The sequence below is a fragment of the Balaenoptera musculus genome, chromosome 15 (genome assembly GCF_009873245.2).
Source record: "Balaenoptera musculus isolate JJ_BM4_2016_0621 chromosome 15, mBalMus1.pri.v3, whole genome shotgun sequence".
NCBI lineage: Eukaryota > Metazoa > Chordata > Mammalia > Artiodactyla > Balaenopteridae > Balaenoptera > Balaenoptera musculus.
Genome location: NC_045799.1, coordinates 26517001 through 26529412, shown reverse-complemented (window position 1 = coordinate 26529412; position 12412 = coordinate 26517001). Strand labels below are relative to the sequence as shown.

The window sequence follows — 12412 nt, the reverse complement described above, 5'->3', positions numbered from 1 at the left end:
GAGTGCTGTCTGTCGGGGATGAGGAACAGATGGGCTGGGAGAGAACCAGCCAAACAGACAGGCCCATCAGGCAAAAGGGCATCCCTGCAGCTCCCGGGCTGGGCTTCTCCTGTCTGCCGCCACCCCTGGAAGTCACCGTGAGCCCCGATGCAGAGCGTGTGTAGGAAGGGGAGAGGGAACCAGGCACAGCCCACTGGGCAGTCACCTTGTCCTGCAGTAGAGAAGGGACCCACCCCCTGAGCCCCTCCTGGAACAAGACCCTTCCCCAGCTCTCCTGGGAATGCACTTCCCCACTCTCCTCTCTGCTTTTTCCATCTTCTTCATCCTTTGCTGCTCAGTTCCCATCCGGTCTCCTGCCCCCTGCCACACGTGCTCTGGGAAGGCTCCCCGAGGACCATTGTCATTTGCCTTTTAGAAAGTTTGCGGCTTTGGCGAGTCCTGACTTCACTCAGTGGTACCCTGACTAGCAGTGTCCTGGAGACACGGTCCCTGCCCTCAAGGAGGTGGGCATCTAGTAGGCAGTCAGGCCCAGGAAACAAACAGCCGCAGATCACACCCTGCAACGTGGCCACATAGTGGCCCAGACGGCATACAGCTCTTGCTGACAAACGTATAAAGACAGACACTGATTGGTGCCCTGCCCCACGGTAGCTGCCACCACCAGCCTCCATGTGACCACACCCACCGGGGTCGGCCCTCCCAGGGTCCCTGGCCTCGTGCCCATCTCTTGATCCACACATAGACTCTGAAGGGGAAAGGACACCCAGGTCCTCTGGCCTCCCACTGGGCTGTGTCAGACTCGCAACCGAGGGTCAAAGGCGCCTTGGGCAAGTCACATTCCCAGGTGCTCTTTGGCCAATCCTCTGCCAGCGTCAGTGGAGACAGAAGAGCTATCAGTGGCGCTCATGCTCCCATCTCACTTCCATGGTCCACACACATGGCCTAAGGCCGCGGTGGCAAACTCATGCTCTCTGGCTCTCTGCCTGCCGAGGCAGCAGCTGTGCCTGCCCCTGGGACCCAGTCAAAGAAGGGAAGACAGTGCTCTGGCCAGTACCTGCCCCGCAGCCTGGGCTCAGACACACAGCGACGACTGAACACCCGTTCATTTGTACAGAACCTTCCCACGAGACACGTCATTGGAAGCCAGCACTGGCACCCACCCCACACCCTCTGCAGAAGAGAAAACAGGCCCTGGGAGGGGAAGGAACCTGTGCAGGGGCCCGTGGCTGCAGCCCAGGAGTGTAGGGCTCTGAGAAGGCACCTCTGGCCCCCCTAGCCCGGGCAGAAGAAAACACCCCCCAGGAGAGCTCCCGCCCCCCATGCCGCACTGCACTGCTGCAGGAGACCTCAGTGGCCCGGAGATGGCTTTCGGAAGCAACAGGGGAGGGGGAGGGGAGCGCCAAATGGTGGGGCACCTGTCCGCCCCCCGTTAGCCTGGTCTATTGAGTTTCACACATCCACATCCCTGGGGCCACAAACAAAGGCCTCACCTTTTTTCTGCACTATCTGTAGAATGGGGACAGGCATGTAGAGTAGCCAGAAAACATGAGGCCTTGGGCCTCTGTGCTGAATGTAGCCCACTTGCTGCTGTTCCTCACAGCAGACTCTGTTTTGGAGGCAGAGGGGGGCCAGGCCACACGTCACCCATCACGTCCACCAAGGCAGAGGCCAACAACCCCACTTCACAGATGGGGGTGCAGGCTGGGAGAAGTGAGGACCTTGCTCGAGGTCAACTGAGCGGTCTCCCATTCCAGAGCCTCCCCAGGAAAATGATGGCAGAGCAGCCACGGCTACCACCCTGACTTGGTGTCACAACCCCGGTACGCGTGATTTCACCTCAGCCCCGCACAACCCTGCCGTGTATGGGCGCGGCAGAGGCTCACAGCTCTGGCGGGCCAGCAGCCCGCAGCCCCACACACCTCGGGGGTGGTCTTCACCCCGTACTTGACGCGGCTCCGCAGTCCATCGGCGTCGGAGGGGTAGGAGGGCGTGCCGAGCGCTGAGCCCTGCGGGAGCTTGTCGCAAAGGTTGATGGGCTGATCCTCGGCGGTGGCGGTGAAGTCCACGGGGGCCACGGTGCCGTTGCCATTCATCTCGGGGAAGGCGGGGTCTCCCTGTGTGCTGCTCGAGGTGGACGGGTTCAGGGTGGAGGAGCCATTGCCGCTGCCGCTCTCGGAAGAGGAGTCGTCTGAAACAAGAGGCCTGGGTGTGAGGCCCCACCTCAGCACCCACTGTCCCCTGAGACCACCCCCCCCAGCAGGTACGTGGCCACAGCAGCCACAGGGGGTACTTGCCCTGTGTTGGCCTCACGAGCATCCCTGGGCACTAGGTGAGCGCTGCCGTCCTCGCCAGGGGCGCCAAGAGGCTAGCCTTGCCCCAGCCTGAGGTGGGGGCAGGGTCCCTCTGCCAGAAATTGGGGCCATCAGGAGCGGAGCGGCCATGGAGCGTGCCTCCTGCCCTCCACCCCACAAAAGCCATATCCAGCTTGGAGGGCCCGGGAGTGAGTGGCTGCAGCCTCAAGTCTGACCTGCCTGCCGCAGGTCCAGAGGTCCTCGGACACCCCAGGGGCTGCATGGGGCCTGGCCAGTGCCCCCCTCTTCCTCCAGCTCACCACTGCCTTGCCCCTTTACACCCTCTCCCCACAGGACCCCTTCCCCAAAGCAGACCCTCGAACTTCTCCATCCTCTGCCTGAGGAAGGATGGCTCCACTGTGACACCCCTGCCCCAGTTAGTCACTCTCTCCAGCAAGCAGGCCCAGGCCAATCCTGGCAGCCTGTGCAGACAGAGATCTGCCCTTGGTGCACGGCCACATGGCACTGAACACCCAGAGCCAGGGCTGCGGGTGCATCCCTGGCACCTCATGGGCCATCCCTGCTTTCCTGAAGTGACAGCCCAACAAAGCTCTGTGGAGGGCGCCCCCTGCTGCAGACAGCACAGCATTGCCGGGGGATCTAGGAGGACAAACTTTTAACTAGGGGCCTAGACACTTCAGATAAATTCCAGGCCCCTTTCCCCCACCCTGCCCCAGCCTCCTGCTTGATCAGCTGAGAAGGCAGAGGCCCAAGCTACGCTCAAGATCCCGGGGTCACTGTCAGGTGAGTACCGCGTGGTTCCTGGTGGCGCCCAGGTGCCCAAGCGGCTCTGCACCTGCAACCAGAGTGGGTGGGGGAGGGGCGGCCACTGTGAGCCCTGACCGCCTCCCAGGCCACCCCCTCCCCCAGGCCAGGGTCGCGCACGACCCCACCCCCACCCTCCCAGCCGGCAGATTATGAAGATTTAGTTCCTGGTGCTGGGCACTGGGCACGCGCACCTCCGGAGCGTCCCCATGGCGACCAAGCGGCTCTAGCTCGCCAACCAATCACTGGCCTCCCGGCTGCCCAGGGGCGGGGCCGGGCTGCCCATCAAGCAGCCAGGGCCCAGGGCAGAGGGGGATGGGAAAGGCCTCCGCGCCATGGCACCCCTCCTCCTCGGCTGCCGCAGGTCCCCTGGGCCAGGATGCCCCTCCTTCTCCCCCTCTTCCTCTGGGCAGTCACTGCTCTCTCCATCCTCCTGCAGGGCAGCTCTAGGCTCTACTCAAAGCCACCCCAAAGATCCCCTCGCCTTGCTCAGCTACATCCCACAGTCCCCAGGCTAGCCGCCCTGCTACCTCTGGAACCTCACCGCCCATCCCCTCCTCCTCAATCACAGATGGGTCTGGTTTTCTTCTGGCAGTGTCTCCAGCGACCAACCTAGATATTTGTGGAATGAGTAGTATTTACTGAGCACCTATTGTGTGCTGGCTCTGTCCCAAGCTGAGAAACAAAGTAGTGACTACGACCAAGATACCAAGATGCCAGCCCTCCTGGGGGGACAGATGCACATTACTGAAACACCCAGAAAGTGAATGGGCCACCAACTTGCCAAACCACATCCACCCCACCCCCACCCCATCCAGCCTCCTTGGCCGACCTCCCCCCTCAGCACCCCAGCTCCCCTCGCTCACCCCACCCTTTCCCAGCACCAGTCTAACTATCACTCCCCTGTTCCCTAACCTTCCTGCTCCCCACAGCCTGCCCAAGAAGAGTCGGCACTCTTGCCGGGTGTGTTCTTGGTCCCATGATCTCTGCAGCCTCCCCCAGCCCAGGTCCCACTATGCTGGGCCACTTCTGAAGCCTCACACCTCCAGGCCTCTGCTTGGGCTCTGCTGCCTGCCTGCCATGTTGCTTCCAGCTCAGTAAATGTCAGTCCACCTTCAAGACCTGGCTCAATGCTACCTTCTCAGAGCAGGCCTCCTTCCTCCACTGTCCCTAGGAAGGAGGTACTCAGAGCCCCGAGCCCAGCCTGGTGCCCATCCTTCCGAGGGATACTTCATGCCTCCTTCAGTGGCTCAGGGTCGGTCCTGAGAGCTGCCTACGTCCCCACCAGGGCTGGGCCCGTTGCCAGAGAAGCCCCAGCACCCGGGATTCAGAAGTCTCTGCCAGGGTCGAGGAGCTGGAGGGCAAGGACTGACACCCCTCCTGGCCAACTGTCTGAGCTCCTCTGAGCTCTGGCCGGTGCCCATTCTTAGCTCACCTTGCAGGTGTGACTTCACATCCTGGCACCACCCCCAAAAGTCCACTTGCTTGACCTCAGAGGGCCTTGTCTTCCTCCTCTGGAAGGAGGGGTTGCTAGGAGGGTCAATGGGCACCACACCAAGCACAGAGGGAGCCAACCTTTACTACGCTCAGCATGGGCGTCAGGCCAACGGCCTCCTGCAGCATCACACCAGGAACGGGCCCAGAGGTGGCACCCTGACTGCCTGCCTCCCGGCCAGATTCCCTCCAGGGAGGACGGACCCTCTCGCCCTGTGCATCTCCAGGCATGAGCATGAAGGAGGCTCGGTGCTGTGAGGACACACGCACGTGGGTGTGTGTGTGTGTGCGCACGGGTGTGTGTATGTGTGTTCCCAGGGCCCTCCAGCTCAGGAGCCCAGGGTGCTGGCCCAGACTCTTGAGCTGCCAACACCCTCACCCCAGGGCTGTGCACCTCAGGCGCTGGCTCCAATGGTGGCACGGCCCCTCCGAGTAGGCAGATGCCACCTCAGTCTGATAGGGGAAGTGGCTGGGCAGATGAGACCCATGAGGTCAGGAGCCCGGACCTCATGTAGCTATGCATTCCAAGTTTTTAGAAGAAACTGGAAATATGCACCATTATGTAAATATCCAGATTTTTAAATATTGGTGACTGACTTACATTGTTCACATTTTGAAAAACCTTACTGGACAAATGGACAAACAAAACGTGGTCTATCTATGCAATGAAATACTATTCAGCCATAAAAAGTAATGAAACTCTGATACATGCTATAACATGGATGAACTGTGGAAACGTTACGCTAAGTGAAATAAGTCAGAAGCAACAGGACGGGTATTGAATGAGGACACTTACATGCAATATCTAGAATAGTCATATTCATAGAGACTGAAAGTATATTAGGGGACACCAGGGACTGGGGGAAGGTGAAATGGGGAGTTATTGCTTAATGGTTACAGAGTTTCTGTTTAGAGTAAGGAAAACTCTGTTTTGGAAATAACGTGTGCTGGTTGCACAACATTGTCAACGTACTTAACGCTGCTGCATTGTACACTTAAAAATGGTTAAATGGCAAATTTTATGTTTCACAAAATTTTTCACCACAAAAAATTCCCCCAAAACAAAACAAAACAAAACAAAAATCCTTGAGTAGGCCAGTGGGCTCCAGTTTACAAGCTCCATTTGCTGCCACCGCATGTATCCAGGGGCCAAGCCTCTCCCGCCTCCACTCTGCATCTGGGGTCAGGAAAAGGCAGCGACACACACAGAGCCCTCCTCTGGGGCAAAGGTGAGTCACAAGTGCCTCCCCCCGCCCCCCAACACGCCGCCCTTAACCTGCTCATGGGCTGCCTGCAACCCGGGGTCCACTTCCTGCCGACGAGGGAGGCCATGGGCTTTAGGCAGAATGCAGAGAGGCTGTGTATCCTTGAAGACACTCCTTCACTTCCTTTCAAAATGGGTGCCATGTCAGTAAAATAGGATTTATAAGGTGTGGACAATACCTGGCACAAAGAATAGGTGCTTAAAAAAAACCCCGACTCCCTGCCCCTGCCTAGGCCTTCTCACTTCGTAATGCACTTGCTTCCCGAGCATGGCTTTTCCAGACTGGACTGTGGGCTTCTGGGGTCCCCTCGGAGCCCAGCTTGGTGCCAGATCTGAGGTGGGCACGGTAAGGGGAGGTGGGAGAGGGACAGGGCCGGGAAGATGCTGTTCCTGCCCTCGTCCCTTCCTTTCTCGAACACTTACTGGGCGTCAGGCCTGTGTGGGGCACTGGGGACACTGAGGTGAAAAGATGGGGGTGGTCACTGTCCTGGGGCTCATGCTCTAGGGAGCAAGAAACCAAACATAAGGTTCTAGAGGACACTGGGCTCTGGAGAGAGCCTTGGAGTTTCTCGCCCTTGATCCCTGTCCCCCCACCTCCCCTGCAGCCCCTTCCTCCTCTGGGAAGCCCTCTCTGACTGCAGCACCCATCGAGGCCCCAGTTCTGGACCACCCGCTGCGGATCTCACCCCAGGGAGGGTGGAACTAGGGTGGGTGCTGGGCAGGAGGGAGGAAGGGAGGCAGGGCAGGCTTTCTGGGAGAAGCCTCCAAGGACAATGCTGAGAAGGCCCTGGGGCAAGGGCTGAAGCCCCCTGACCAAAGCAGGGCAGAGGGCTGCTGGGGACAAGAAAAGCGGCTGCATCCGTCCAGAGGCCCCGAGGCAGCGGCTGCATCCGTCCAGAGGCCCCGAGGCAGCGGCTGCATCCGTCCAGAGGCCCCGAGGCAGCGGCTGTATCCGTCCAGAGGCCCCCGAGGCAGTGGTGATGACCCGGCCGCAGTCCACGGACTGAGTTCAAACCCCCAAGCTGAAGCCAAACTCTCCCCAGGCCCGCTGGGCCCTCCCACCCTCGCTGTCACCCCATCCAACTGTGTGCCCTGGCCTCTGCCCTTGTTCCCTCTTCTCGGGACACTCGGAGTTCCCTTCCCTCCAGGGCTTTGTTGAAAGGTCACCTTCTCAGTAAGACCTCCCTGCCCCCACTCTGACACGCTGACCCCTTTACCCGTTTTTTTCAGAGTGTTTATCACCTTCTTACATATTATGTCTATGGTCTGTGCCCAGCGCCCCCGTAAGCTGCCCCAGATCGTTCCTGCCTCTCCAGAAACCACACCCCTTCCTCTGGTGAGGGCACCCCGAGGCTTCCAGGTTGAGCACGTGTCCCAGGCCCAGCCAGTCAGCACAGCCCATCACAGCGATCCGTGATGGGCATCTGACCAAGCTCGACCCATGAAAGTCAGTCCAGGGGCTTTTGCAGAAACGACTGGGAAGAGGGACCCTCCCCTCACCCCAGGGGCTGCTGAGCCCACTCAGCAGGGAGGCCCTCACCCAGAAGGCAGGGCTGACAAGCTGGCACAGACAAATCCCCCCTAAATCCGTCCGTGCCCAAAGCCAAAGAAGGCCCTAGACTTTCTGGTTATAGGAGCCAATGATTTCCTTAACTGCTAAAGCTGGCCGGAGGCAGGTTGCATCACGTGTGCCTGGTTTGGTCTCTGAGTAATCCACGGTCCTGCCCCCAGGAGGGCCCGAGGGAACGGAGCCTCCACTGGCCCTCTCCTCACTGTGGGCCACCCCAAACCCAGGAGGGGCTGGCTGCAGGGCCCGCCCTCCCCCAGCGCCCGGCACAGCCCTGGCCCAGAGACCTGCCTGGCACTGTGTGGGGAAAAGAAGAGGGAGAAACATCATCATCCCAGGCTGGGGCAAGCTGGGTTCTGATCCGTTCCTAGTTCTTTCCTCCTCCCAACCCTCTCCAAAAAAATGTGACTTAGGGAGTCACGCACGCAAACCCATGCCCGAGGAGCAGGGCCGGGGGAGCAGGTGCGGGGCCGCGCTGTCTCCCGACCTTGGGCACAGCCCGCCTCCCTGGCTCCTCTTATCTGCAGTCTAGGGAGTTGCCGCTGACGCCCTCTTGGGCTCTGACACTTTATGACCCTGTGAAAGAACCCAGCTGGCCCCATGGGCACCAAGGGCCCAGTACACAGAGTGCAGGAGTCGGGCCTTCCGGGGGTGCAGGCCTCCAGGCACGGGACACGGAGCTGGAAGTGACCCTCTTGTCTCCACCTGGTCCTTATCTATGCAGTTGTGGCAGGAGGCCCCTCCAGGGTGGGCACCCCACCCACAGCCGGCCGGCCGGAGCCCCGAACAATGCCAACAGGACAGGACTGCCCCCAGCCTGTGACCGCAGTGACAGGGACAAGTGCAGTGCGGGGCCACGGGGAGGCGGCGGGAACGCACCCCTGCCGAGCATGTCCACAAAACCAGGCCTCCCTGGCTCCGGCGAAGGGCAGCTCCCTGGTCTGGGCAGGACACAGGGCCCACCACCTGTGCCCGGAATGCCTATGGGCAGGGAAGGACTGCGTGCCCATCTATGTAACGTGGGGCAATGCGCTGCTATTCAAATGGGGGAATTAGCGATGAATGGGGGAAATTGTTCCTCCTTCTGTCCAGTCTCCAGAAGGAGACAAAAACCCCTTTTACCTCAGCAAACAATGCCCTTATGTGGGCGCCAGTGCCCCGCAGTCCGCACAAGCCCGGCTCTGTGCGAGCCGCCAATCGCCACACCGGGCTCTGGGGCCACAGCCAGCGGCGCCCTCTCCCAGGGGCAACCCTCGCAGGCTCCCAAGGAGGGCTGGGCAAGAGCGCGAAGGTCCACCGGTCCTGGGACCGGGCGTACGGCCCCACCAGCCCGGAGTGCCCGCTGCAGGCTGCCCGCTGTGGCCAGAGGTGCGGCTGGGCTGCCGCAGGAAGCACCCCTTCCTCGGCGGGCTTCCAGGCAGGGGAGAGGAGGGGGCGTCGATAATTCACACACACAGGACGTGGGCCCGGAGGAGGCGGGGAGGGGAGAGTGCTGGAGCCGCAGCCCCACCGTGGCCTGGAGGCCCCCAGGATGTGGAAGAGCCAGCCCCTCCTCCCCCCTCCCACGTGGCTTCGGGCTGCAGTCCGGGGGCACTGACTCTGCTCTGAATTTGGGGTGCGTGCCTCGCCAGGGCTGGCCTCCGCTCTGACAAAGGCCAGTGGCCAGGCTGCGTTGACATGATGCATAGTTCCCAGGAGCACCAGGCTCCTGGCAGGCTTACCCTGCTCTTCCTCCCGGAAGAGGGCCCTGGGGTCAAACGGGGGACACCGAGGAGTTGGGTGAGGCGGTGTCACTGGGACCCCACCATCCTGGGCGGTGGGGCCACACCGGGCATCTGCCCCACAGTCTGCCTTAGGACCCCGCTGCCCACCTAGCTGCCCCTCCTGAACGCTACCCCGCTCCATCCCTGTGGTTCCAAAGGCCTGGCCCAGCCCCTGCTCCCCATCCCGGCTCCACTCCTGCCCCCTAACACCCCCAGCACCTCTGTTCCACAGCATCCACCTTCCTGCCCTTTTATGACTCATTCCTGAAGCTGGTATCAACACCTGAGGCCCTCAGAGTCCAGAGCGGCGCTGTCCAACAGAAACTTAATGCGAGCCACCTACGGAATTGTCAGTTTTCTAGTAGCCACGTTAAAAAATGTAAAAAAAAAAAAACAAGTGGAATGAATTTTAATAAACTACTTTATTTAACCCAATATATCCAAAATATTATCATTTCAACTAATAATTAATACCATGTTAAATCTGAGATACCTTACATCCTTTTTGCATACAAAGTCTTTGAAACTCAGTGTGTATTTTACACGGTACACCTCAATTTGCACGAGCCCTTTTCGATAGCGGTCTGTGGCTCCCATGTTAGCGCAGACCCAGATTTTTGTGATTTCCCCCTAAACTGAAATCATTTCGCTCAGTGCAGGGACCCTGGGGTCTCAGCCCCTAGAGAGGTGTCCAAGTTGCTGATGAGAGCTGGGGTCTTGGAGCAGGTGGCCTGAGCAGGGCTGGCGGCGGGGCACTGGGGGCGGGCGCCGCCTTCGGTGGGGGGTGGACACCAAGTATGTGGCAGGCGCCGGGCAGACTCATTGTGCCTGATTTGCACAACCACCCCCCGGAACAGACATCATGAAGGAACCAGAGGATCCCAGAGGGAAGTCATCGGCTGTCACACAGCGTGAATGGAAGAGCACAGATAAGCCCCAGTGCTGCCTGATTCCCCGAAGCACCCACCCCTCATGCTCTTTCTTCTCTTGGCCTCGATTTGCCCATCTGTACTATGGGACAGCCCCCACCCCTGCCACTGTCCCACTTTCTGCCGGCCCTCCCCAACATATCCTGGCCTAATGTGCCCCGGGGGAAAACACTCCCAACATGGACTGCCTGGGTCTATGTCTTCCCAGGCCCGACAGTCTCCCTGGCCCCACCCTCAAGGCCAAACACAGGCAGTGAGCCCTCAAGGCTAATTCAGTGTGCAAATCTCTAGCTGAGAGGTCCCCTGCACCCCCTCACCCCAACCCCAAAACAAATGATGTGTTCTGAGAGCAAAGAGAGCCACTTCGGGCAACCATGTGTGAATGATTCATGGGGCAGGGCCCTAGCCCCAGAGCCTGTGTGCTTGTGTGTGGCTTCTGAGGGCCTGGCAGGCCTTCTGCCAGCCGGCCAGGAAGCCCGTCTGGGTTCAGTGCATCCCAGCCCTTAGGTCAGAGTGATCACGCCAGCGTGGCCCCGGCCACTTCCTGGTTCCTGGGAACGTCGCCTGTGGACAGGCTCGGGTGGCAATGCCTCTCCGACACACCCCTCCCCTGGCCTCCTCTCCAGCACAGCAGGTCTGCCTCCACAGAGGGGCAAGAGGCAGTTGGGTTTCCACGTGTCCTGGGCTGGGGAGGGGGGCAGGGGGGAGCAGGGCTCTGACACCCCGATGGCTCAGCAGGCCTAGGCGAATCTTCCAGGTGTCGGGGGGGATCTCCCTCTCCCTTTCTCAGCAGGTGAACTTTACCTCTAGGGCCCTGGAGCGTGTCCTGCCCTATGCCCCCACCAGGCATCTGGGGGCCTGTGAGGGCCTAAGACCCTGGCAGCCTGCACAAGGCCAGGGCTGTGCAGGCCTGGCCTGCTCCGGGGATAAAGGGATCTCTCGGTGCTGTCTCCCAGCCTCCCTTACCCCGCAGCGGCAGGAGGCCAGGACAGCCCAGCATTGTCTGTGCCGCCTGCAGCCCAGCTGATGATGGACACTTTCCTGTGACCCGGGCCTGGCAGGGTGGCCCACGGCCAATCCCCGGAAGGGCTTGGGCCCTAGTTCTGGGGTTGGGGGGCGGGGGCAGGAGGCCGCCGCTGCCACTGCCTCTCTCCATCCGGTGCGGATGTTTGGAGCCTTGAATAGGAGCAAATAGCTACTGCTCTAGAAGGAGGGAGTATGTGACCTGTAGCCAGAAAATGAGGCCCAGACACAGCTTCCAGTCTCACCTGAGAAAGGTGGAGTCAGGACCAAGATCAGGCGTGGGGGAGAGGAGGCTCAGTTTAAAAGCCCACTGCGGGAAGCCATCCCAGGGAGGCCACTGTGAAGGGGCCACAGTCCTCCCCCCATGTGACAGTGACCAGGGAGGATGCCCAACCACGAGGGTCAGGTCCACAGTGAGCAGGGTGCAGCAGGCTGTGAAGCCTTGGGGCCCCGGCTGGGGAGACAGCTGCTCCAACCGCAGGGGTGGGCCCGTGGGAGGGTGGGTGCCATGCGCAGAGAACACGAGAAGTGGCCGAGGCTCAGGGGTAACGCGGGCGACTGTCTCTGAGCCTGCCTGGCCTGGCCCCAACCCCACTCGCAGTACAGCCTCTTGCCTCTTCCCTTGCACCAGCAGCTTCCACCCCCGGCCGGGAACACTCCCGTGGCATCCTCAGTGCCCGGCACAGTGGCCAGCACACAGGAGCTAAGCTGCTGCCCGGGCGCCTTCTCCTTGGACAGAAGAGCTAACTTGCAGCTGCCCGTGGGGCTGCCCATCAGTGTGGGAGCTTGGGACGGGTCTGGGGTTTGCAGATCAGGGAGCAGGATCCTGGGAGACGTAAGGTCCCCCAACAGGCCCTGGCACATGTGGGTGGTGAGTGGGACAGGAACTCAGGAGATGCTAGAGCAAGCTGTGGGTGCCCAAGCCGCGAGCTTGTAAAGAAAGCCGTGGTCAGAACCCCACAGGGCGCAGTGGGCAGAAGGGATCAAGAAAGACCTGGATGGATGAGGAGACAGGACTGGACCGCGTGGGGCAGTGAAGGGTCGGGTGGATGGGGTAAAGTGAGGTGGACTCCTGACCCACCTACCGCCCCCTCAGCCTGTGAGTGCCAACTGGCCACGGACCCCAGCCTCCGGCTCCTCAGCAGAGCCTCCTGCAGCTGCCTGGCCACCTCAGAGGAAATGATCCCATCTCCGTTCACCCAGCCTTCCTTGTCCACACACTGTCCAGTCCTCACCCCGCCATCCAGTGACGGGGA

The 12412-nt window shown here is 60.7% G+C and overlaps 1 protein-coding gene across 3 annotated transcripts in view; it reads right to left on the bottom strand.

Annotated features, from left to right (window-relative positions):
- Positions 1-12412, bottom strand: part of NOL4L (nucleolar protein 4 like) — a 125598-nt gene that overhangs the window by 7180 nt on the left and 106006 nt on the right. For all 3 annotated transcript variants that reach the window (XM_036827112.1, XM_036827113.1, XM_036827114.1), the window contains one exon: positions 1920-2188. In XM_036827112.1, coding sequence (XP_036683007.1) covers positions 1920-2188 — 269 coding nt within the window. The remainder of the gene's footprint in view (positions 1-1919; positions 2189-12412) is intronic.